This window comes from Camelus bactrianus, chromosome X (assembly GCF_048773025.1).
Source record: "Camelus bactrianus isolate YW-2024 breed Bactrian camel chromosome X, ASM4877302v1, whole genome shotgun sequence".
NCBI lineage: Eukaryota > Metazoa > Chordata > Mammalia > Artiodactyla > Camelidae > Camelus > Camelus bactrianus.
In genome coordinates, this window is record NC_133575.1 from 7,981,376 (window position 1) to 8,009,123 (window position 27,748).

The following is a 27,748-nucleotide window of genomic DNA, read 5'->3' on the forward strand; positions in this document are numbered from 1 at the left end:
CTGACCAAAGCTGCCATCACAGCACTCAGCACTGGTTACACATTTGATGGATCTCGTTAAATATTCAATGTCAATAATCATCTTTCCAAAACAATAGCTTCATAACTCCTGGGTGATACCTTTTTCTTTCCCACCCAGCCACACAATTCCTTCTCTCCTCCATAAGTAAGAAATTATTTATAAATCATTAGCTCCCATTTTGGTAGAAAATATCAGAATAACTCCTGTAGCCCAAACATCTTTGAACATCTTGATAGAACAAATCTTTTCCTGAATGTGCTAGGACCACATAGTCTCAGAAATAAGCAATGGAGAGAGAGCTTCTAGCAGATAAGTTTTATAAAACTGCCTGCTTGGTAAAGGTTATTTATTTAGTGGACTCTAAAAAACAAGAACAAAGAAAAACATCAAATTAACTGGATTTAAAAACAAAGCTACAAAGAATATTTGTTTCTTGATATTTCATCTGATGTGCAGCCAATCTGGGTTTCACATAACTTTTTAGAGTCATCATTCCCTTCACTATAAATTGGGTTTGCCAAAAATATTTCTATTAAAATTTTTTTTAGGAACTGAAAAACATCAGTTCCTGTGAAAGGGAGACAGGATTCTTGTGCCCCACCTGGGCCACCTTGTAAGTTAATGGTGAGGCCAGGGCAGGCCTCCTCTCCACCCTAAAACCAAACCAAGACAAGATGAGGCAGAATGAGATTGTCCGAGGGAGAAGCAGCAGCATGGCCTGGCGGCGATTAGCACTCTTTTGTCACCAATCGCCAAAGGGATTTTCTTGTTACTTGAGCTGAGGATATCTGTGTTACATTAGCATGAAAAGACATAACAGGGGTAGGGATTTCCTCCTGGGAGGAACTGGCTGTGGTTGTGGTGTTAAGGAGTGTGTGGAGGAAGCCAAAGGAGCAAAACAGCAGTCAGTGAAATGTGCCTGTTCCATCAGTCCCTTGGTCTAATCTACTCCTCCGTTCTCCTGAACTCGTTCATGACCTCTGGCAGAGTTCCAGATTCCAGCTTAAAGAATAAAAGTGGCTCCTCTTGCCACTTTTTGTTTAACATAGTATTGGAAGTCCTTGTCTCAGCCATCAGTCAAGTGAAAAAATAAAAGGCATCCAAGTTGGAAGGGAAGAAGTAAAACTGTCCCTATTTGCAGATGATGTGATTCTTTATATAGAAAACCCTAAAGTCTGCACCAAAAATACTGTTAGTACTAATAAATGAATTCAGTAAAGCTGCAGGATACAAGATTAATATACAGAAATCTGTTGCTTCTCAATACACTAATAATGAACTCTCAGAAAGAGAAAGTAAAAAAGACCCCATTTAAAGTCACAACAGAAAGAATAAAATATCTAGGAATCAACTTAACCAAGGAGGTGAAAGACCCGCACTCTGAAAATTATAAAACACTGAGGAGGAAAATTGAAGATGATACAAAGGAATTTAAAAAATCCCATGCTCTTGGATTAGAAGAATTAATATTGTTAAAACAGACACACTACCTGAAGCAATTTACAGATTTAATGCAATCCCTATCAAAATACTCATGACATTTTGCACAGAACTAGAACAAATAACCCTAAAATTTACATGGAACCACAAAAGACCTGGAATTGCCAAAGCAATCCTGAGAAAAAAGAACAAAGCTGGAGGTCTCACCTTCCTAGCCTTCAGACTAAACAACATAGCTACAGTAATCAAAACAGCATGGCATTGACACAAAACCAGACATATATATGTATCACTGGAACAGAATAGAGAGCCTAGAAATAAACCCACGCACCTCTGGTCAATAAACTATGACAAAGGAGGCAAAAATATACAAGGGAGAAGACAGTCTCTTCAATAAGTGGTGCTGGGAAAATTGGAGAGCTACATGTAAAAGAATGAGATAAGAACATTTCCTCACACCATATACAAAAATACACTCAGAATGGATTAAAGATCTAAATACAAAACCTGAAACCGTAAAACTCCCAGAAGAGAACATAGGCAGAACACTCTTTGACATAAATTGCAGCAATATTTTTTTGAATCTGTCTCCTAAGACAAAAGAAACAAAAACAAAAATAAACAGATGGGCCCTAATTAAACTTAAAAGCTTGTGCACAGTAAAGGAAACCACTGACAAAACAAAAAGACAACCTACAGACTGGGAGAAAATATTTGCAAATGATATGACTGACAAGGGGTTAATATCCAAAATATATAAACAGCTCATACAGCTCAATATCAAAAAAATAAACAACCCAATCAAAAAATGGGCAGAAGGCCTGAATACACATTTTTCCAAAGAAGACATATAGATGGCTAACAGGCACAGGAAAGTTGCTCAACATCACTAATTATCTGAGAAATTCAAATCAAAACAACAATGAGGTATCACCTCACACCTGTCAGAATGCTATCATCAAAAAATCTACAAATAAGAAATGTTGGTGAAGATGTGGAGAAAAGGGAACCCTCCTACCCTGTTGGTGGGAATGTAAATTGGTGCAGCCACTATGGAAAACAGAATGAAGGTTCCTCAAAAAACTAAAAATAGAACTACTATATGATACAGCAATTCCACAGCTGGGTATATTTCCAGAAAAAAATGAAAACACTAATTCAAAATGAGACATGAACCCCATGTTCATAACAGCATTTTTTACAATAGCCAAGATATGGAAACAACTCAAGTGTCCATCAACCGATGACTGGACAAAGAAGATGTATATAAATACACACACACAATGGAATATTACTTAGCCATTTAAAAATAACGAAATTCTGCCATTTGCAGCAATGTGGATGGACTTAGAAAATATTATTCTTAGTGAAATGTCACATAGAGAAAGATAAATACTTTATGATATCACTTATATATAGAATCTAAAAATAAAACAAACCAATATACACAGCAAAAAAGAAACAGACTCACAGATATACAAAACAAACTAGTGGTTACCAGTGGCAAGATAGGGGTATGGGATTAAGAGATACAAACTACTATGTATAAAATAGATAAGCAACAAGGAGATATTGTGCAGCACAGGGAATCACAGCCATTATCTTGTAATAACTTTAAATGGAATATAATCTGCAAAGATACTGAACCACTAAGATGTTCAACTGAAACTGATATAATATTATAAATCAACTATACTTCAATCTTAAAAAAAAAGAATAAAAGTGGCCCTAAGAGTCACCATCCAGTGAAAAACTCTGTGTGGTCAGTGTTTTTGTGCTACTCTTTCTAGTCAACAAAACTGAGCCTCCCACGACAGAGGTGAATTGCCCAGGCCCACATGTAGAGGTGGGGTGACTGGACAAGTCCTCACATCCTGGTTTTCAGACTCCCAAGCCAGTGCCCTTTCCATCAGCACCGCTGTTGGCAGCACATGAGCACGTGTTCATGTGTATATCAAAGTTGTTCAGCCTGTGCACTTGGGCCCTTGGGGCCTGACAATGCTTGTTGTGGGGCACTGTCCTGTGTATTATTGGATATTTAACAGCATCCCTGGCCTCTACCCACTAGGTGTCAGCTGCATCGTTTCCCCAAGCTGTGAAAACGGAAAGTGGAACCAGACACTGCCAGATTTTACCTGGAGATGGGGGCAAAACCACCCCTGATTGAGAACCCCATATCTATATGTATGTGTATAGGGAGGATGTAAATGATTTTATGAATAAAAATTCATGAAGCAGCCCCTCAACCGTCTCATAAAATAAAGTAGAAGTCCTGCAGATACCGAATCTTCTGAGGCAATCTTCTAGCTTTTGGATGCTTGTTATCTCTCTCCTGCTTCCCTTTAAGTTTCAGGCACACCAGCCAGTGATGCTTTTTATGGCAGGTTCTCTATTTGTATAACACCATAGCTTTTCACTCTACCTCAAATTCCCTTTCTCCTCCACACTAATACGAATTACAATGTACTTTTATAGAAGTTGGTAAACATTCAGAAACAGACTTTAGAGATCAAAGAATTTCAAATATATGCTTCTCATCTTTATAGGAATCAGGATCTGTGCTTGTAAAAACATCAGACAACCAGGCCTGTACTGGCTCCAGGGTTATAGTGGTGAACCCTGACAGACACGCCAGGTGAAAGGCTGGGTCAGAAGGAGTTCACATTGGTGTAATCACCAATTCTGAGTTGGCAGAAGGTCAAGTGACAAGTTGAACAGGTTGTTAAAACATTCTTTTCAGCTGGTTATTTTGAAATTGTATTGACAGAGATGTGGTTTTTCTTGTAACTCTTTAAGCTGACCTTTTGGAAATTTCTTTTTAATTGTGCTGAAGCCACACAGACTGTTAAGATACACATAGCGTTCCCTTTTAATACCCCCAGCTGATCTTCCCTTTAAATAAACGTATTAGTTTACACGTAAGTTGTCCCATTTGAACATGTCTTTCAAAACGGACACCAATGCTAGCCAACGACCTGGAAGGTGTAGCTTCCTTCCTGTGTCAATGGTGGGGCTGGGAGGAGTGTGCCACTGGGGCTCTGGGGGAGCGGACGGTTGCCTTGCAGCACCCCCGATGAAATGGCAGACGGGGCCTTACCTTTGGGAATGGTGATCTGACAGCTCAGGTCACAGTCCTGCTGCAGCTGATAAAAAGCCACTTCCTGTAGCCGGGCTCGCTCCAGCTCTGAGAGGCTCTGGATGGGGACAGACCTCAGCCGCACGCTGCGGCCCGACATGCTGTTCCAGGTGAAATCACCCTGCAGACCAAAGGGAAAAACATCAAGTCTCACAGTCACACTAACTCAACGAATCTCAGCCTCTCTCAGTTAGTAATAAAGTCAAGCAAACTCCATTTTTGTGTTCCAAAATTGGCTCTCAATCCCTAAAATCAAATCCACTTTTAGTTAACTGGATTTTCTGAGTCAGCTGCAAACATTAAAATCTGGGGTATCTGCCTGGTCACCTGATCCCGTATAATGGTGCATACATGCAGAGGCCAAAGAAAACTGTGGAAAGGTGCTTCAAGGGTCCTGCTTCCTCTCTTTTATGGGAACACATGGGAAGTTTTTGGGTTTTGTTTCTCAGTAACAGGAAAAACGGATGCTAATTCCCATCATGCACACTAGAGACGGGAAGGTACACGTATATTGCTGGCCTACTGTGTGCCAGCAATTGTGCCAAGGGCTTTCAAGCTACTTCCTCCAACAACCTTAGCAGGTAGTTACCATTTTTGACCCTATCTTATATAATATTTAATAATATAATAACATTATATAATTATACAATCTAGTGTGTTTATAATATATGTCATAATATATTACTGTAACATCTAATATATACTTATGATAGTGTTGATATTATAGTAATATATAGTATATATCAATATAATATACTAGAGATGAAATTGAGGCTTGGGAAGGTTAAGTAATTTTCCCCAAATCATAAAACTTACAAGATTTGTAAGGACTCAGGCTAAAAAAAATGTTAGGTAGGAAGAACATACGCAATCCATAAAATTCAGAGATTATGATACGAGAAGTAAGTACCAAATGCAGTGGGATGCCTAGAGGAAAGGCTTCGACATCTGTCTGGGGACCAAGGAAGGCTTTGCTTCACTGGAGACCAGCAAGTTGAATAAGCTCAGCAGAAATGCAACACTGGAAAAACAGTGTGTTCCAAAGCAAATGAATTTGAGAGAACAGGTTTGTTTGGGGGAAATTACAAGGCTGGAAGGAGGAAATAGCAGGAGGTGAAGCCATGCAGAAATCAGGGCCAGATCCTGGAGGGCTTTCTTTGCAGGCATTGCAGAGTAGATTGGATTTTATTCAGCGGGTGATGGCTAGCCGTTAAGGAACCTTGAGTAACAGAGGAACATGACCGGATTTGCATATGGGAAAGATGACTAGAAACACATTTCTAAAGGAATTGAGGGAGGGAGCAAGTCAAAGATGTAGAGATCAGAAGAGACACTAGGTTACGTATGATGCTTATTCAAATTTGAAGAGACAGGGAGACACTCAGAATCACATAGATGCTTGGGGACAAACTGGATGCAGTGGGGGGTAGAGAAGAAGTAATCCAGGATGACATCAGCGTTTCTGGCTTGAGCAACTGGGAGGATGGCACACTGAGTCACCAAGGCAAGGAAGAGCAGAAGGGAATTAGGTTTGACGGGAGGGGAGAATAAAGATGTTAAAATTTTGACATTTTGAAAGTGATATTTTATCTCTAAAAATAAATAAATAAAGCATATTCCCAAATCTGGCAAAATAGAATCAGGCCAGTTTACATCTTTCTTGAGCCTTCATTTTCTTCTCCTGACTAAAACAGTTCCAACTCAATCAAGTAATACATAGTTTTGGAAACTGATCACAAGTGACTACACTTAGCATAATAAAGTGTGATGCTTTACACTTGCCTTAGCCTTTGATTCTTATTGTCATAGATTTTTTTTAACTTCTTTGGTAAATTTGGAATTATTAGATAGAAGAAAGAAAAAGCCTGGTCTAGTTGTAATGACTTGAATTTATGGAGTTCTTTTCTCCTAAGATTAGTTCTTCTAAGCAGCAGATGGCTCAAGAGAAGGCTACAGCCAAATCCCAGAAAGAGAAGAGTGTGGCACTTTCTTGAAAGCAGGACAGCTGCATTGGTTAGGACTTGGAAGAGTCATTTCACAAAGGAGGTAAAACTGTCTCCAGAGCCAACTGGTTCTTAAACCCACCTTTAGCACATGGCTGAAAAAACAATTTCCCTAGGAGAGAAGGTTATCAAATAATAAACAAAGGGGGACTTCAGAGTTATCTCCAAAGCTACCTATTATCAAATGTGTAGCATCTTAAAAACATCATTCAGTCACATTTTTAATTATGGGTAATAGACCAAGTTGTTTCATAATCCATTATATACCACAGACTTGAATAACTGAAGCTTAAAGAGTTCAGAGAGACCTGGAAAAGTCTGTATGGGTTACTCTAGTTCATCACCCTCCTCCCCTCACCCCTCTACACTCCACCATCTCATTGTCTTTTGCTACCTGCCAATGAGCAGTCATGAGTACATCAAATAATCTGCATTTTCCCCGATGTCCCAATTTTCTCACTGCTCCCAATGTATAGTTACACCACTGTGAATTTCAAAGATTTTTTTCTAATTAAGCACATTCAAATTTCAATGTGTTTTTTTAAAGTTGGAAATATGCAAGGTCCATTATTGAGAAATTAGAAAATTAACACAATTGATTCACAGGCTAAAAGCATATCCATTCATAGTATCTTGGGATAAACTCAGGAGGTATTGACTACTGCTCTAAAAGACAAAGAACAGTGTTCTTCATTTTTATTTTTATCCTTAATGCAATATAGACATTTGGAAGATTGAGAGGTCTAATTTCAGAGCGAAGCACACACAGAGTCAAGGAAATACAGTGATGCCATATCAAGGAAACACAATGGCTGGGAAACTCTGCAAACATGTCTTAAAACTGTAGTTGTATTGCTTTTAAGGTGTGATAATTTAGTGTTGGCTCACAGTAAGTTACTTGGTCGAATGCATCAACCTGCCTAATTTCATTCCACATCATCTTTTTAAATTAATTTATTTAAAGAGTCCTTTCTCAAAGCACTCACCCAAGGTTTACCTGAATTATCACAAGGTTCAAATCAACATATTTGGAATGAAGTACCTAGAAGTCTAAAATCTAAAATCAGCCTGTTTCTCTCCCTCCTCCTCACCTCTCCATTTGGGATTCTACAGCTAAGGACGGAGTCCCCAGATGTGGCAACCGTGGGAACTACACAGACCAGTGTTGCGGGAGTCACCAAGCAAATTCATGAAGTTTCCACATCTCAGTTGCCTCATCCCAGAGTTCCTAGGGGGCACACTGTCTACATGCTTAAAATATGTTTGCCTTTATATTATGAAAATTGTAAATACGTGCAAAGAAAGAGATTAGACTAATGACTTCCCAGAGGTTCTGAGGCAGGTTCTAGTGCGCAGTCATTTTTTTGTTTGTTTGTTTGTTTCCTGATTGACCAACCCATGCAGCCACGGTTGAGAACTACTGAGCTCAAGGGTTGATCAGATTCAGATTTGAATTTGCACCCCATCATTCAGGTTGGTTGTAGTAAGTCTGCTGTTTCTGGAAAATTCATGAAGTTCTCCAACATCAAAGAAAGATGCAAATCCACCATAAGAAATAAGGCTATTTCTGTGATAGTTGTAATAGTGAAGATGTTGCTTTTTGAAGCAAAATATAAGCTTTAAGACACCAGGAGTAAGCATGTCTTGCCTTCTTTTACTGAGCGAATACAGTGATGCCATATTGTTATTCTTTCATTCAACAACAAATGACTTCAACTTGTCCCTCAGAGTCTAAAGCCTGTACTCTTAGCCACTACAATATCCTGGCTGGTGGATACAAAATTTGAGAGATTCCCTTCAGTTGTGCATTTTGTTCGGCAGAGGTAGAGAGATGTATGGAGTTACTGGATAGACGGTGTGGCAGGCACAGTAATACTCCTCACCCCAAAGATGGCCATGCTCTAATTCCTAGTGGATACCTGTGAGTATGTTAACTTACCCGGCAAAAGGAACTTTGTGTGTGTGATTAAGTTAAGGGATCCTGAGATAGGGAGGTTATTCTGGATTATCCAGACGAGATCAACCTCATCAGAAGAGTCCTTACCAGAAGGAGGCAGGGGTGGCAGAGTCAGAGAAGGAAATACGACAACAGAAACGGAGGGGAGTGTGTGTGTGTGTGTGTGTGTGTGTGTGTGTGTGTGTGTGTGTGTGTGTGTGTGTTTGTGAGTAAGAGAGAGAGAGAGATTTGAAGATACCACTAGGCTGCCAAATTTAAGGATGGAGGAAGGGGCTATGAGCAGGCAGTCTCCAGAAGCTGGAAAAGGCAAGGCACAGATGCTCCCCCAGAGCCTCCAGAAGGGCTGCAGCCTTTGATTTCAGCCAAGTGAGACCCAAGTCAGACTTCTGACCTCCAGAACTGTAAGACATTAACTTTCTGATGTTTTAAGTTTTTGGTAATTTGTTGCATCAGCAATAGGAAACTAATACAGAAGGAGTAGGAGGGAGCATTAGAAGAGAAGGTGGGTGAGGTGAAGGAGACTGAGTTCAACTGAGGATAAGCTCCCAGACAGTTGAGAAAGTAGGTCTTGAGCTCCCCTCAGATTTTTACTGCCCCATTTCCTGGTGCTGAAGTGCTGCTTCATACTACAGGTCCCACTACTTCATACTGTAGGTACCACTGCCGATGACTTGAGCTGGACAGGCTTCAAGATTGGAATTCTGAAAGCACTTTCCCCGCAAAATAGAATTATAGAAAGCTATATACATAGTAAGTATTTTAGGCTTGTGGTCCATATAATCTTTGTCACAACTACTCAGCTCTGCCAATGTAGCACAAAAGTGGCCATAAACCATGTGGAGACAAACGTTCCAATAAAACTTTACTCGCAGACACTAAAGTTCTAATCTCATATAATTTTCATGTCACAAAACAGTAATCTTTTGATGTTTTTCAACCACTTAAAAATGTAAAAACCATTCTAGACATTCAGGTCATATAAAACCCGGCAGCAGGCTGGATTTGGCCCACTGGCTGTAGTGTGCCAACCCCTGATATAGAGACTGGGTCATTTAGCACCCACCACATATTTATTTATTATCTACCACCACGTGCCAGAGACCCAGTCTTTGCACCCTGCATCACGAGCTACATACATTAGCTAGATTCATGAGGGCAAGAGCTTTGTCTCCTTTACTTACCTCGGTGTTCCCAGTATCCAAGATAATACCTGGCAATTCATTATCAATGAAGAATAAGTAATTCACAAATAATAAATATTTGTCAGTCTAGAGACTAAATGAACCAGGTACATCATGAGTACATCAATTTCAGTAAGAAATTGGAAACTAACCAACTCACGTAATAGTGTATCTATGACGGAGAATTTCTTCTGGATTTAAATAAACTGTTAAGAAACAGTCTTCTGAAACAGAGCCTGTTGATGAGCTAAAAAATGCCAATATATCAGGGTAGAAAATAAACAGAAAAGTATCGGACCTCAGGAATAATGAATCCATGACACTCATACTCATTCGTCAGACCTCTTACCAGCAGGAAGACACAAACACAAAGGTCAATGTTGCCCTGTGACCCTGACCACATGGGCCATGAAGTAATAAACAAGCACCCAGTAAAGTGCCAAAGCCCACCAGCACCGCCTAGAATGTGTTTCTGGCTGTTCCTCAACTCTCAAATGCACACTCCAGGCCAGCATTTTTCTTTGGTGACTGTTTATCTCATAAATGGATGACTCATTTTAAGGCTCTCTGGATCCAGCTTTTGAGTAGTTGTCATAGGATTTTTTTTTTAGCTTGAAAGTGGATGATTTCTCATCGTTTCAATTTCCTAATTATAAGTGAAGCTGAAACTGACCCAATGTTTCTGGATAGACAAAGGGCCTTGACAGTTATAAAAATATCCTTTTATTCTGGGGGCCTATGGGATAGCATGAATAAAGGGTAACGATACGATACAAAATGATACAGCCCTGTGATTTTGGGGAGTGATTTTGCCCCTTTAGGGGACATTTGGCAACATCTGGAAACATTTTTGGCTATCATGAGACTAGGGTGGGGTTTCCTCCTGGCAACTAGTGAGTAGAGGTCAGAGATTTGCTGGACATCCTTCAGTACACAGGACAGCCCTCTGTGCCCACAATAGAGAACTATTTGGCTGCAACTGTCCATAGTGCAGAGATTGAGAAAACCTGCCATAACTTAGGTCTGCTGTTAGGCCCAAATTACACAGAATCTCCTTAAAATGATAGTATCAGGAGATATTAACACTCATGTATGAGTTTTGTTTATCATCAAACGCATGCACTATATACTCTTATGTATGCTATGCAATACCATGTATATTATACATGTATTATTCCTATATATTAAGCCAATAAATAAACAGAATCCGAATTTCTTTACAACTAGCATTAAGAAGCACAAACACCACAAACCATTATAAAAGAGGCAAACAAAAGAAGCCTCAATATAATAGAATCTTGATTAACTGGAGAACACCTCACTAAAAGCATTGACTAAAAGACACTTCCTTCCCACCAGAAGTATACATTTAGAAAAAAGAAACAAAAGGCAAACTGAAAAACCAACAACCTAATATCTGTGATTTATTTCAGAAAGGTCATTCTTTTGAGATAAATTGCATCTTTACAAACAGACTTGATTTTCCCATGAAATAAAATTGATTGAAATAATTTTGGTTTTGGTCTCTACCACATTGTTATATGATGTCCTTGGGACTAGTCTCTAATTGCAGCAACTCTTTAACCTCACCCAACAGTAAACCTCCCCAGGCCAATTGAGCCAGCAAGGAGTGATGCAAGACTGCTCAAAATATGGCCTGCAGACCTGGGGCAGTGGAATTACCTGAGCAGATGATTCTTGTAAATGTGCAGGTTTCTGGGTTCTAAGGCAGATTTAAGGAATTAAGGTCATAAGGAATGAGACCCACGTACCTTCATCATAAATCAGAATCCTCAGGTGATTCTTATTTTTGTACAATAAAGATTGAGACCCACTGGCATGGATTCAAATAGAAATGAGCTCTTTGGCAAGACTCAAAACATCTCTGAGCCTCAGTTTCCTTATCAATAAGACAGAGCAAAGAATAAGATTGAACTCTCAGGTTTGTAGTGATCATCTGAGTCAATGCAAGTGCATTTCTTGCAGAGCGCTTATTAGCTCCCAGCAAGCCCTGAATATGTGGTAAGTAAAGTTATAATCAATATTAATCATCATTCCTCTAACTTTGCATCCCTTTTTAAAACCTGGCAGTTTCTTAGTGACACCAAAAACTCTGAAGAAATGTGTGTTGAATTCATGAATAAATGGTTCCACTATGTGTAACATGCCTTTTGTTGGTGATTACAAGCCAGCCAGCTGGATTGTGGTTTCCTATAGGTGAAAAGGAGATGAAAAGACCAGATCAGTAAGTTAAAGGCTGTCAAATGGCATGTTATTTAGATAAACCATGCCAGGGGCTGAATTTCTTTCAACTGTTTCCTACTGTGGCCAGCTGTCATTTATTAATGATTAATAATTACTGAAGCATGGCATAAGTTTAAATGCCAGGCTCACAACCAACATTTCTGAAAACGGCTGCCTAGTTCTTCATAACTCCAAAATAAACACATCTCCAGTGACAAGGAGCTCCCTTCTTCATGAGCTTCCGGGCAGAGTGGAGGGTATTTGCATAGCTGTCAACACCCCTGCTTGGACTCTTAAAAGAGGTTACTCCTTTATGAACCCAACAAAATAACATTTGCTAATTCTTCTTCTCTGGATTCTTCAAGCATTCCTTCTCAAAAGACCTTTATAAAGGAAGATTTAACACTTTAACATCATACATAATTTTTATGCTTTATTTATCTATTCTGGTCCCTTTTTTTAAAACAGGAATTTTAGAAAATTCTGAACAGTTGGTAGGTAGAGTGGTCCGTTTTTACCATTTGCCTTAGTATATTAGCTATTGATTGCTACATGAGGGGTGTCAAAATATGTTATAGTAACATGATGGAAAAATGTGCCTCACTCATTCCACAAATACTTAATGAGTACCTTTTATAGGTCAGGCACTGTTCTAGGCACTGGGGATTCATCAGTGAAGAAAACAAAGAGCCTTTCCCTCATGGAGCATCAAGGCCAGTGGAGGAAACTGACAAGAAATCAACATACTAAATGAGTAAATTACATAGCAAGTTACAAGGTGATAAGCTCTAGAGAAAGAGAAGGTAGAGGAATGTGAGGGGAATCAGGAGTGCTGCAAGGGCTTTCCGGGTACCTTACTGAAAACTTGATATTTGAATCTCACCCTTGTGGAGGTGAGGTAATGAGCCAGGCCGACTTCAGGAGATGAGCATCCTAGGCAGAGATGGCTTGACAGAAGGGCAGGATGGACCAGTGGCTAAAGGCAAAGACTGGCAAGCTAGGCTGCCTGGGCTTGAATCCCAGTTCTGCCACTTTCCAGCCATGTGGCTTTTAGCAAGCTATTTTTCTCTCCCCATGCTTTGTTTTCCTAATCTATGAAATAGGGGTGATGACAAGCCAGGGCTTGCCAAACTATTGCCTGTGAGCCAAATCCCACCCACTGATTGTTTCTGTAAATAAAGTTTTATTGGCACACAGTCACACCCATTCCTTTCAGTATTGTCTATGACTGCTTTCACACTACAATGGCAGAGTTGAGTAGTTGTAATGGAGACTGTCTGAGCTGCAAAGCTGAAAATATTTACTACCTGGCTCTTTATAGAAAAAGTTTGTGGACCTCTGGACTAGACTAAAAGTAAACGCATATCTATGATTAGGATTTGTCTTTGGGATCAGCATTTTCTTCCTCTCCTAAGATTTTGTTTCTCTGGGCAATATCCCAAAGAACCTGTAAAGCAATCACACTACATGGTAAGACTTGGGGATACTGGAAAGTACATAAAAGCTAGGGTGAAATAAAAGTGGTTATCTGCAAATGGCCTATTTATCTGAATTATTGATAAACCAAAGTAGAAATAAACATTGTCAAAACCAGTGTTGTGCTAACACTATTCAAAAAAAACAAAAAACAAAAAACAAAAACAAAAACCCCAAACCAATCATCACTCACATCTTGTTTCCAGTCAGAAGAACCTTTCCAATGTTTGGCATAAAGGGGATACAGCCACAAAATTGTAAATCCCCAAAGGCAAAAATGATAGAACAAAAGGCCAATTTCATTTCTGTGTATCCCTAGTTGAATTGTGGACTTGTCTACCAGCCACCAATTTAATTCAGAGTTTTAGGCTTCATTTGAATCTTGGATGGGGAAGAGGTAAAAGAGCCTGCACAGATCCCAGGGGTGTAGAAAATGGAAACACATGCAAGAATGAGAAACTCCTTGGTGACAGGGCCAGAGGCTGATAGTTTTCCTTGTCTTTCTATAATTAAATTTAGTTCACTGACATTAGACCGACAGACCTCTGGAGATGGATTGAACCTTGGAGATGCTGCTAACATTGTGCACTCTCTGCTAGCTACTATTCCAAGTCCTTTATTTATAGTAACTCATTTAATTCTTACAACTCTAAGGACTATGTTACCATTAGTACCCCCATATTTCAGATGAGGAAATCTTAAGTAACTTGTCAAGATCACACACCTAGTAAGTGGCAGAGTTGGAATTTGAAGCCAGGTGGCAGGCTCCAGAATCTAAACCCTAATTACTATATGTATTTAACCAGTTCACATGATAAATCAATCCAAACCCCTACATTTACAAAGGAGGAAAGCAAAGTCCAAAGAAGTTAGGTGGCCCCTGCAGTAGCAGGGTGGGGTCTGGGTCATAAGGGTCACATTCTGCTTTTTTTACCACCGAGTCTTTTCATTATGAGACACACCTTTATAAAGGGGTAAGCCAGACAGTATTTAAAAATCCAGAAGCTTAAAGTTTTCCTCTTTTATAGAGCAGGGCACTTTAGATTTACGATTAGCCTAATCTAATATCTGAGTTGTTCTCTGAAGCCCATATTTATCACAACCACAGCAACTAAAATGTTGCCCCAAGTTCAAGAAATTTAGAGGGGAAGATAAGCCATTTTACCCTCTGAGCCATGAAAACAGCCTGTGCTGAATCTTTTGCAGAAATCAGCCCGGTTATGCTGTTCCATTTCATCACGGCACAATCCTTCCTGCTCCAGTTTGCTCATTTCAAGCTGCTCCAACATTATCAATCAATCTAAAAATAACGTTCTCACAAATCTCTATTGGCACCGACAGTACTTAGCTGTCACACATCTCAGATGCTGATCAATCCATTTTTCTTCCCAAATCACAAGACAAATGTGGAAGAATCCCAACATTTTATCACAATAATCTGGAAAAGAAGTATAAGTATAGATATTTATATTGCTTACCCATGAATTATTCAGCTGTGTCTCTGCTGTCCTAATTTCACTGAACTAAGCTTGGAGTAGGAACTTCAGTCTCTTTAAAAAAGATTAGTTTTTCGCTGAAAAATGCATCCTGAAATGGCAGATTGCACAGAGTGTCTGAGACATGGCCCAGCTGGCATAGCTGTGACTCCCACGATACCTTTTGTTGCCAGAGACCTCCGCTACCATGAATCTTTGGACCAAAAAATGCAATCTTTTCATCGGACCATTGAGAAGTTCCTGTCCCTTCAGAACGGAGGCAGGCTGTGTCGCTGAGTGTGTGAGTGAGGGAGAGTATGTGTGTGTGTGAAAGACAGTGTTAAGGGGGAGGGACAAAAAGAAAGCAGAGAAACTGAAACTGGATTTCCTGCCCCCCTTTTAAAAAATAAGACTATTTTCAAGAGATATTCTGGAGTTGGAAAAAAATTCCTCTAAAAAAAAGTCCCCCTTTCCACAGGGATCTACAAATGGTAATTGGATTGTAACTGTGCAAACTGTCCTTATTAGGAATCAACCAAAGAATGTCGGAAGCCTCGGGTAAAACCCCTGAGAGCATGATAAAGCACATAGGGTACTTTCTGTGTTTAGGCTAAATTGTCAATTCTTACTTATATTCTTAGATTCTATTTTAAAACCACTGACTTCATTTTTCTAACACTAAGTAAAAAAATTAAAAAAACAAAAAGGTTTCATTCTCTTTTATACTGAAGCACAACACATGCTCTGAATTTTATGCTCTTTGTGGAACAATAGCCCTTGAGAAGTTGTTCATTTCCTGAACAGAGGGTGTGGAGGTCAGAGTGGATGCAACCACGTGGCCACGTTTAAGAGGGTGCAGGTTGGGTGGGGGCTGGTGGGGAGAGAGTCATGAAGGGCAGAGAGAAAAGGAAAGATTAAAAACATATCCTGATCACTAATTACCTTGATCTCCATGTATTCCACATGGCACTGAACCAAAAATAACTCAAAAAATAACTCAAAAAGACACCTTTGTTTTCAAGTCGATATGAAGTTATAATTCTCTTGTGGTCTCAAGTGAATTCCAACAAAAGAATCACTGTGATTATAATTAACAAAGTGAGAAATGGTTTCATGGAAGAGCTTACTGACTCAAAATTTAAGGATTCAGTATGTGTCTTACTAGGATTCTGTGAAGTTAACCATCACTTGATGTAAGCCACACACAGCTTCTGTTGCGATTGGTATTTATTTGTAAGAGGAAAGAATTTAAAAACAATAAAATACGTCAGATGGTTTTCTTCACCAGAACAATTACACTTAAAGAGAAATTCAGAGTACAAATTTACCTGTTACTGCATATACCTCCACCTCTACCACCCTCAAAACTCAGGTGTTGAAAATAGTCATCATTCCAGCAGATAGTGAATATTATGGTTCATGTAATCTGGATACTCACTAATGGAATTTAGACCCTCAATTGAAGTTTTTAAAAATATATTTCACATGAAATTGATAAGTATTCAATTCATTTGTCATTGTTAGGCAAATGATCTTTCAGTTTATGAACAGATGAAAGCAACACCTAGTTCTCATTGAGTCCTTTACTAAGTGTCAGATATTGTTCTAAACATTTTATGGATATTGATTCATTTCATTGATAAAAGAATTATAAAAGTAGGTTACATTATTATCCCCATATTACAGATGAAAAAACAGAAGCTCAAGAGGTTAAGTAACTTGCCTAAAAATTCACAGCTCATAAGCATTGCAGCTGTGATCCCAACCACTATGAGGCTTTAATATGAAATTAACTAGAAGACAAAGCCACAGTCCACAACCAGCAGTAGTTGGAGCCATGTCATAAGTGTCCACAAAGAAACAGACACAGCAATTTAATAAATAGAATTACCTAAAACTGGAGTGGCCTGTTCATTTGTTTGATGGATATATACCCTGTCAGGTCAACAGACGTTTCAGGAGAAGGTGGCCACTTCCTTAAATAAATAATCTCAAATAATTTCAAGAGACAATGTCTTGTGAAATTCCTAGTCTGTTTTAAGAGTGGAACCAAGTCAGGCTTCAAGAGGAAATGCAGAAATAATGGAGAAGCTGTGTATCTTTGACATTCTTTGGAAAAATGCATTCAAGCCAGGAAAACATAGGGTGATGATAAGGATTCTTCTTTAAGATTTTGAATACTCTTTAAGTAGAACCAGTAAGAGGCCAAAAAGTCACCCAAAGAGCCTTGCAAATAGATATCAGGAAGCAATCCAAAGATCCAATCTGTGGAAGAGTTTTGCTAACCAGAAAAAGATGCCAAGAACACAGTGATCTTTTACCCATTTAACTCTCGATTAGCCAAGGATACCAAGCCACAATTTATAGCCTCGGGATCTATGCCACTAAGCATCCACTCTACCTTCTTCTTGGCTTTTATTCTGGATTATTTCTGTTTATACCATAGGGGAAATTTTGCACATTCAGGGCAAAAATATTATAGAACCACACTGTCAAACTTTTGGAGTGAACATATTTCTGATTACACTGTTCTTTGGCTTAAAACACTTTGATGTCTCTTCTTTAGCTCCTGGACAAAGTTCAAATTCTGTAGCATGGCATCCACTACCATGTGTGCTGATTTAAGTAGAATAAAGTCAAATAGTCACTGCATAAAAGCAAATAATAATAATAACAATAATAAAAAGTACTGAGCATGTATTAGGTGATATGCACTGTTCCTGTGTCATGCATTCACTCCTTTCCAGAGTTCCATTTTATAGAGGTGTTGATGGAGGCAGAGAAATAGACGAAAAGACTGACTGGTTGCATACAGTCTCTCTTCTTCATGGCCTGTCAGCTAGACTACACTTTCCAGTCTCCTTTGCAGGTAGTAGAAGTCATATGATTCAGTTCTAGCCTATGGATTATAAGAGGAAGTGATAGGCTTCACTTCCAGCCCTGGCCCATAAAAACCTAAGCCATGTGTGGAGTCCTAGGCATAGACAACACCTCTCAGTGGTCATACCCTAGTGTCCCCTGCTCTTCAATCCTGACTGGCCCTGTGATCTGCTTTAATCAATCAAATGTGGCAGAAATGATGCCGAGATAATTCTGGACCTAAGACTTAAGAAGGCCTTGTAATTTCTGCTTTTGCATTCTTGGGACCCTTGAACCACTATGTCATAACTGTAGCTACTGTACTGGAGAGACCATGTGGAGAGACCACACGGAGAGTGAGAAGAGCTTAGCTGTCCCAATGTCTCAGCTAAATCCAGCCTGCAGACAACCTCCCAGTTGAGTGAAGCCTCGTGAGTAACCACTGTCAAGGCCAGCAGAAGTGTCCAGCTGAGGCCAGTTCAGATTGCAGAACCATGAGAAAACGAAATGGTTGTTGTTTTAAGCCACTAAGGTTGGGGTGGTTTGTTACCAGTAATGAATAACTAAATCAACATCTCCTTGTGTTGAAGATAGCGGAGCTGCAGGAAAAAACAGCTTGGGTCCTTGAATCCTTGTTTAGAGCACAGCTGTCGCACAAATTGTAGACACTACAACAGTATGTGTGAGTAGTAAATTGTAGTAAATTGAGTAGTAAATTGGTGAGATTTGGGGATGTATGTGATGTAGCAGCCAACCTCACCTTCCTTAACTTCTTCTGTTCACACAGATAACAAATCTAAACAGTTTGAATCTGGAGTCCTCCCCAGGAACCTCTCCTGTACTTCTCCCCACGGAACCTCACGGCAGGTCATTCCTTCACTTTCTACATTTTCACATGGAAAGAGAGTAGCTGACCAACTGGACAATAAAATAAAAACTATTCATTATCAGTCACTTTGCAGAACATGTAAAGTCTTTTATGAACAAGATGATAGATATATGTTTAATGACATCCTTCAGGTTTTAAATAATATATAGTCGATATTGAGAAATAGGTGATGCTTTTATCTCAGAACTATGACAATCTGATCAAATGGCACAGTGAAATTTCATCTGGATTACATATATTACCGACAAAACTTTCGTTGGTCCAATTAGCCTCTTTCAACCAGTACCATAGAATTGGCACTTGAGGTGTTAATATTTTTTTCTGATTGTACATTAAAAAATGTGAAAAAATTGGGAAGGACATTTTAATCCTTCTGATACTGTAAAGGGTACAGTGAAAATGTGATATCTTTTAGTTTAATTATCAGACTCTACCTTTGTAGTGTTCAGAACTTTAAGAGGTAAGGTGACAAGTAAAAGGACAGAAGGATGATTCTTCTTTCTCTTCTTACTCTCATTTGCTTCTCTAACCATGGTGATCTGTCCTCTCCCCACCCCCAGCACTTGACCTTGGTCTAATTTCTAGTATCCTCCTGCTGCTACTGTAACCCACTTGCAGAAAGAGTAACTTTTAGAACCTTCAGATCTAAACATCTGCCATCAAAGCACAGTATTAGGCAACTGGAAGGTTACTTAAGGCCACGAATCTGAAACAGTGAAAACCACAACAAAGAACATCTAACAGTTAGTTAGTGTTTACTGAATACATGCTATACGCTAGGTGGCAGGTACTAGGATTATTCTCATTTTGCAGATAAGCAAACTGAGACAAAGGGAGCTTAAATAACTTGCCTGAAGTCACATAACTAGGGAGTAAGGAGTTCAAACCCAGGCAGTGTGTTTCCGGATGCAATGGCTTTAACCCTTAGGCTATATCACAGCACACCAATGCCAGTGACCTTTTCTTCAATAAGTCCCTTGGAAGACACATGTGCAAAGGAAGTGTGACACAGAGCACCCAACAAGGACTGGAAAGCCTCTCTGCAACAGGGAGAAACCTGGTAATTGCATGGAGAGCATCTGAGTGCCCAAAGGCTTTATAGAATAGAGGCACAGAAAGGTGTACAAATAGAGGCAGGGCAGCAGGCAGAAACAGACCAGACAGCTGATGGGGTGCTTACCTCCAGGAGTAAGGACGGGGGGACTGGTGTTTATTTTAAAGAAAGAGAAACAGGCATTCTAGAAAACCTCCCAAGTGTCATAGCCTTTACAAGTGGGGATACGCATGCTAAGTTGTTGGGTAGAGGTGTGACACAATGAAAGGGGAGTTTTAGGAAGGATGAGCAAGGCAGAGTGGTGCAGAACAGACAGGAAGGGGATAGTGAGAGGAAGAAAACACTGAAGTCTATAATGTGAGTGGTAAAGGGAGGCTCCATGCCTGGCATCAATTGACAAAAAGGGACTTTAGGCAGCAATAAAACAAGCAGCCCTTACGGATGTTTTCTTTATGGGAGTCCCTCAGTTCTTCCACTAAATCTGGATCCCCAGAGAGTCAGATCCAACATTATACTTGGAGAAATGCCTTCAGGGGTATAATGAGATATTCATATCTCATGTTATGTGTTGGGGAGGGTGGACCTAGAAGAGAGATCATTTTCTTCTGGCTCTCACAGAGACACGGGTATGACGTCACTGGTTTCAATAGGCTGCAGAAGATGGCATTTCTTTTCCATTGCAAGGAAAGCTGAGTTACAAGGATGGATGTGGCGGGTTTAACCCAACAAGGACACTCAGATGAGAGGACACTCTTTATGGGGAAGATGTCACGTGAGCTCTCTAAAGAGCAGATAATTTATTCAGATATGAGCAGATTCACTGCTCATTAATCAAGAAATGGATTTCGGAACAAGATTATCTAAAAGATACAGGGATGCTGGAGAAATATAATGCCAAACTGGAGAACTCAATCCCTAGTCAGATATTTACAGATCAGCAGGAAGTAAAGCAAGCCTTAAGGAAACATGAGTATCATATTTAGAAGATGGAAGAATCTATACTGAAACTCTTAAGCAAAACAAAACAGGTAACAGTAGCAAAAAATACCGAAGTGAATTCTTTTCCATTTTCTCATTTCAATGCTACATCTGACAGTATTTTGTTTCATCAATTGCACTTAATAATTTGCAGAAGTCTCCTCTCAATGATAGGAAAGGCAAACAATTTCCTAAAAATTACATTAGACTTAATCAATTTCTTACCTTAATGAATTAACTTTGAGTATCACCAAATATACGAACATCAATCACCTCTAATCTATTGCCCAAGATATGAGCTGCTGCTGATAAACTTCTTAGTTTCAGTTTAAGATAATTTATCTTATTAAACTCCTTCAATAGGTAGTTTAAAACCTGCATGCATTGTGTGTAACCTAAGTGAGAAAAGGCAATTTACACATTTTCAATTGAAGGGTGGTAGTTAACTCACCTAAATCTTTACTTGTATAGCAAATAAGCAAGCAAGCTGTTTTAAATAAAAGTATATGCCTCTATATTACTAGACTGCAGGGAGAAAAAGTCTAGCGTTAATAATATTCTTGGAATATTCGCTCCAAAAGCGAAATCACTTCAGATGCAAGTGGTAATACATTTTAGAACAAACTCCATATGAACCAGTAGTTCTCTAACCTGGTTGCACATTAGGATTACTTGGTGCATACCTCGATTAAAAAAAGAAAAGAATTACTTGGTGCAGTTTCAAAAATACTCATACCCACGCCCCACTCCGGACCAGTGAGGCCCAATAGACCCTTCTGTGATTATGAAATTTTTGTTCTGTCTGATACGCTGGTCACTAGCCATCCATGCTAATGAACACTTGAGATGTGGCTAGTGAAACAGGATCACTGAATTTTTAATTTCATTTAACCTTCATTGATTTAAATGTAAGTAGCCACTGTGGCTAGAGGCTACTCGGTTGGACAGTACAGGTATAGATCCAGCCAGTTGGACTCTAGGGTTGAGGCACAGGCACTGGTAGGTTTACAAAGCTCTCCGGGGGATTCTAACGTGCAGTCCAGGATGAGAACCATTGTAATGGCCTGGGATTAAGGAAACCATCAGGGGTGGCAAATTCCATGCACTTTTCCCATAAGACATTATTTTTCTCCAGACCCACAAAGCATTTGCCATGCACCATTGCCTCACTCCCTCCTGCCTCAACTCCCTTTTCTCGCACCCCTCCACACTCCCATGTGAAAGGTGGACTGTCTGCCTATTCTTTTATTCACTGACTCTGCCAGATTTCTCTGATACCAAAGGTAGAGTCGTATCCTTGTCCCTTCTCTTTCACAGGCAGCAGAAACGAAACCTAATAATGCCACCGATTAAGAATTAAATCCCCTTTTAGGGTTTTCTATATATAGTAACATGTCCTCAGCATATAGTGACATTTTTACCTCTTCTTTTCCAACTTTGATCCCTTTGATTTCTCTCTCTTGCCTGATTGCTGTGGCTAGGACTTCCAAGACTATGTTGAATACGAGAGTGGGCAGCCTTGTCTTTTCCCAGATTTTAGTGGGAAGCTTTTGAGTTTTTTACCGTTGAGTGCTATGCTGGCTGTAGGTTTGTCATATATAGCTTTTATTATGTTGAGATATGTTCCCTCTATACCCACTTTGGCAAGAGTTTTTATCATAAATGGGTGTTGAATTTTATCAAAAGCTTTCTCTGCATCTATTGAGATGATCAAGTGTTTTTTGTCCTTTCTCTTGTTGATGTGATGTATTACATTGATTGATTTGCATATGTTGAACCACCCTTGTGTCCAATAGGCACATGAAAAAATGTTCAATATCACTAATTATCAGAGAAATGCAAATCAAAACTACAATGAGGTATCACCTCACACCAGTCAGAGTAGCCATCATTCGAAAGTCCACAAATGACAAATGCTGGAGAGGCTGTGGAGAAAAGGGAACCCTCCTACACTGCTGGAGGGAATGCAGGTTGGTGCAGCCACTGTGGAAAACAGTATGGAGATTCCTCAAAAGACTAGGAATAGAGTTACCATATGACCCAGGAATCCCACTCCTGGGCATATATCCAGAAGGAACCCTACTTCAAAAAGACACCTGCACCCCAATGTTCATAGCTGCACTATTTACAATGGCCAAGACATGGAAACAGCCTAAATGTCCATCGACAGATGACTGGATAAAGAAGTGGTGGTATATTTATACAATGGAATACTATCCAGCCATAAAAATGGACAATATAACACCATTTGCAGCAACATGGATGCTCCTGGAGAATGTCATTCTAAGTGAAGTAAGCCAGAAAGAGAAAGAAAAATACCATATGAGATCACTCATATGTGGAATCTAAACAAACAAACAAACATAATTACAAAACAGAAACAGACTCATAGACATAGAATACAAACTTGTGGTTGCCAAGGGGGCAGGGGGTGGGAAGGGATAGACTGGGAGTTCAAAATGTAGAATAGATAAACAAGATTATACTGTATAGCACAGGGAAATATATGCAAGATCTTATGGTAGCTCACAGAGAAAAAAATGTGACGATGAATATATGTATGTTTATATATAACTGAAAAATTGTGCTCTACACTAGAATTTGACACAACATTGTAAAATAATTATAAATCAATCAAAAATGTTTAAAAAAAAGAATTAAATCCCCAAATTTGTACACCCATAATTTCAAATTGTTTTTCACTTGCACAAGCTTGATCCAGGTGCTACTTTCTATGATTTGTGCCGTGGGCATGATGGGGAATATTTCTAACAGTAGTGCAGTTAAGCAGCCACTGTCTTTGGAACAGTGTAATAAACAGGTCTCACCTGCTCATTTGTGGCTATTGCCTTCAAATGGGCTGTAATATCACAGCACAATGGTTGCAGGGAGAGCTCTGTAGCCCTGCCACCTGGCTTTGAATTTCAGCTCAGCCCACAACTAGCCATGTGAGTATCTAACCATTCTAAGCCTCAGTTCCCTGCTCTGTAAAGTGGAGATAAAAACAGTGCTTACGGAGGATGGAGCGATGCATGCAACATGCATGATAAATGAGACATGTGCTCCACACACACTCTCCTAGGTCCAGATTTTGATAACCCCTGACATGCATGCACACACGCGCGCGCGCACACACACACACACACACTCAATTTTGGGGTAAGTATAGCAAATAACAGGATAAACTTTTGGGAGGAAGTCATAGAATTCATAAAAGCACATCCCAAGCAATGATTAATTAATGTGGCAATATGAAGATAATTTGAAAAATAGTTACAAGTAAAAAAAAATATGATAATGTGATTTTGTGAAATATTGAACTTATTTAATGAGTTTAATTTTGATTGATTTCCATACCACCAGCTAATATTAATGGGACAAGGAAGTGTGTGCTAATAAATATAAACATCACTGTATTCATAAAAATGGTAAGACTCAGAATTCCAGAGTTCAGTGATATTAACACAAAAAGCATACTGCATAATTTTCAGGCACATAATCACTTTGTCGACCTTTTGGTAATCTCAACTGTTGTAGCCAGACAACATGTTCCAAGGTCATTTTCACTCACAGGCACTATTGATTTATTTTCCTGAAAACCAATTAAGAATTAAATTCCCAAATATGTGAATATGTGCACCCATAATTTAAAACTGTTTTTCACTTGCAGAAGCTTGACCCAGATGCCACTTTCTACGATTTCTGCCACGTTCCTGATTTATGTATTTGTCTATGGATAGAAAAAACATTTAATGTAAGAAGATATAAAAGTACAACCCATTAGGACCATGAGGGTTTGTAGCCAACACAACTGTTAATGGTAAGGATTGCTTGTCAATGACTCACAGCACAGATAAGCTAAGCTGGGAGCCATGCTCCATCCGCAGGAGATTTAGATATGTGAGGAACAACTAATATTTCTGGTGAATGTAAATATGTACTCATTCTTATTCCTAGCTCTAATTGTGTATTCCCTGCTTCAATCATTAAAGAATTTAATGAGGTAAGGTATATTAATATGTACCCATTTCACAGATCAAGAAAGACATCAAGCACTGGGAGGTTAACTTGTCCAAGGAAACAGATTGTAAGTGACAGAGCCAGGATTCAAACTGATACAATGACAAAGATGAGTGGTTGCACTAGAGATGTGTGACTCTCAAGGCCAATGTTTATGACCTGGCCCTTCACAGAAAAAGTTTGTTGACCGTGTTCTGGACCTGCTGAAATCACCAGACCTGTAGCATAGGAAATGACAGAGTTTCATGAAGTTTCCCTATTTCAAACAGCAAAGAAACCCCATCTTTTTACAACTACCATTGCAACATGATGTATATCTGAGCAGATGAGTCTATAAAGATTTCTCAGTAGCATATTTTTCCTTCACGTTTCTCTCGAGGCTCCAAATGACCTAGACACTGAGAGACGTAGGGAATAACTCATGCCATCTCACTGCAAGAGGGAGCTCAAGGACTGTGGATGTTTAGATATCAGTTATTTTCCCAGAAAACCTTAACTTCATAGGATACCTCCCTTGTCTGTAAGCATCACACTCACCACTCCCGTCCTCACTTTCAGCTATTTCTTGACTTATTTAAACATTAGAAAGCTATTTGATTCTTTACACTGGGCCCTTTTCGCTCTGGCTAGATTGTACATTCCAGAAGGACAGACATAGCATTTTCATTTTGTGCTTCTGCGTATTTGTTGATTGAAAGAAAGCTTTTGGGAAAGTACACTTCTGCATCTATACTGAAAGCCATTTGTGTCCATTAGCATGGAAACAAGACCAGCGGGTAATATTTATATTTAGGACATTTGTTCCAAAGTAGCTAAAATCACTTCCAGTAAAAATGAAAAAAAGATCTCGCTTCCTGGCTTTTACTATTAAGTGTCAAAACATGTAAAAGGAGCAACTGAACAGAGAGAAAGTAATTTGCAGGATGATACAAAATGCCGGGTATGACATAAAAACAAGCCATCAGCAATTACTGGCACAGAGCTGAGTTTTCAGTTGCCATTTTCCAGACTTTCTTCCCCAGAAATATTTTCTCTTCAATATAGTACTTTTAAAATGATAAATTGAGATGTGTTCCACCAGACCTGGCTAAGTAATTTTGCTTTGATGTAAGGAAAACAATGTTCCCTTTGAGCAATGAAACATACAGAAACTGAAGTTTTAAAAAAAAATAAATTATGGTAAAATATTACCAGGGCTTGGAGAGTCATAACGAATGGGTACAATTTTTTTTAGATTCCACATATAATCATATGATATTTGTCTTTCTCTGTCTGACTTACTTCACTTAATATGATAATCTCTAGGTCTATCCATGTTGCTGCAAATGGCATTATTTCATTTTCTTTTATGGCTGAGTAGTATTCCATTGTATAAATACAAAACATCTTCTTTATCCAGTCTTCTGTTGATGGACATTTAGGTTGCTTCCATGTCTTGGCTATTGTAAACAGTGCTGCTATGAACACTGGGGTGCATGTATCTTTTTAAATTGAGTTTTCTCTGGATATATGCCCAGGAGTGGGATTGCTGGACTTTAGGGTAAGTCTATTTTTAGTTTTTTAAGGAACCTCCATACTGTCCTCCATAGTGGCTGCACCAACTTATGTTAATGGGTGCATTTTTAATAGATTGTTTCTTGGAGCAGTTTCAGTTTCATAGCAAACTCAAGTAAAAGGTTCAACGATCTCCCATATACCCCTTACCCTCACCTGTGCATAGCCTCCCTCATTGCCAACATCCCCACCAGAGCGGCCCATTTGTTGCAATTGATAAACCTACACTGACATATCATAATCATCCTAAGTCCATAGTCTGCTTTGTGTTGTATGTTCTACTGGTCTGGACAAATGTGTAATGAGATGTATTCACAATTATAGTATCAGACAGAGTAGTTTCACTGCCCTAAAAATCCTCTGTGCTGTATCTATTCATCCTTCTCTTACCCCAGCCCCTGACAACCACTGAGCTTTTCATTGTGTTCATAGCTTTGTCTTTTCCAAAATGTCATCTAGTTGGAATCATGCAGTACTTAGTCTTTTCAGATTGGCTTCTTTCACTATGCATATAACTTTCCTTCATGTCTTTTCACAGCTTGATAGATCATTTCTCTTTAGGGCTAATAGCCTATTGTCTGGATGGACCACAGTTTATTTATCCATTCACGTGCTGAAGGACATCTTGGTTGCTCCTAAGTTTTAGCAATTATGAATAAACATCCATGTGCAGGTATTCCAGTGGACGTTAAGTTTTCAACTCCTTTGGGTAAATACTAAGGAGTGTGATTGCTGGATCATACAGTAAGAGTATATTTAGTTTTATAGAAACTGCTAAACTGTCTTCCAAAGCACCTATACCATTTTGTATTCTCACCAGCAATGTATGAGAGTTCCTGTCACTCTGCATCTTCACCAGCACTTGGTGTTGTCAGTGTTCTGGATCTGGGCCATTATAGTAGGCCTATAGTGGTATCTCATTGTTGTTTCAACTTCCATTTCCCTGATCATATATTATGTGAAGCATTTTTTTGTGTGCTTATTTGCTATCTGTATATCTTCTTTGGTAAATTGTCTGTTATGTCTTTGGCTTATTTCTTTTTAAATAGGGTTGTCTGCTTTCTTACTGTTGAGTTTTAAGAGATCTTTATATATTTTGGACATCAATCCTTTATCAGATGTGTCTTTTGCAAATATTTTCTCCCAGTCTATGACCTGTTTTCTCATTCTCTTGACATTGTCTTTCACTGAGCAGAAACTTTCAATTTAAATGAAGTCTAGCTTATCAATTTTCTATTTCATGGAGCATGGCTTTGGTGTTGTATCTAGAAAGTCATCTCCATACCCAAGGTCATATGGTTTTTTTTCTGTTATTTTCTTTGACTTTTATAGTTTTGCATTTTACATTTAGGGCTGTGATCCACTTCAAGTTAATTTTTGTGAAGGGTGTAAGATCTAGGTCTAGAGTCAATTTTTTGTTTGTGGATGTCCAGTTGTCCCAGCACTAATTATTGAAGAGAC

At 39.1% G+C, this 27,748-nt stretch overlaps 1 protein-coding gene across 4 annotated transcripts in view; it reads right to left on the reverse strand.

The window, feature by feature from the left end:
• Window positions 1-27,748, reverse strand: part of ARHGAP6 (Rho GTPase activating protein 6) — a 447,389-nt gene that overhangs the window by 78,751 nt on the left and 340,890 nt on the right. For 3 of the 4 annotated variants that reach the window (XM_074359699.1, XM_074359701.1, XM_074359700.1), the window contains exon 2: window positions 4,559-4,718. In XM_074359699.1, the coding sequence (XP_074215800.1) occupies window positions 4,559-4,718 (160 nt within the window). Of the gene's footprint in view, window positions 1-4,558; window positions 4,719-14,936; window positions 15,240-27,748 lie in introns of those variants that run through there. The other variant, XM_074359702.1, reaches the window with a different exon arrangement.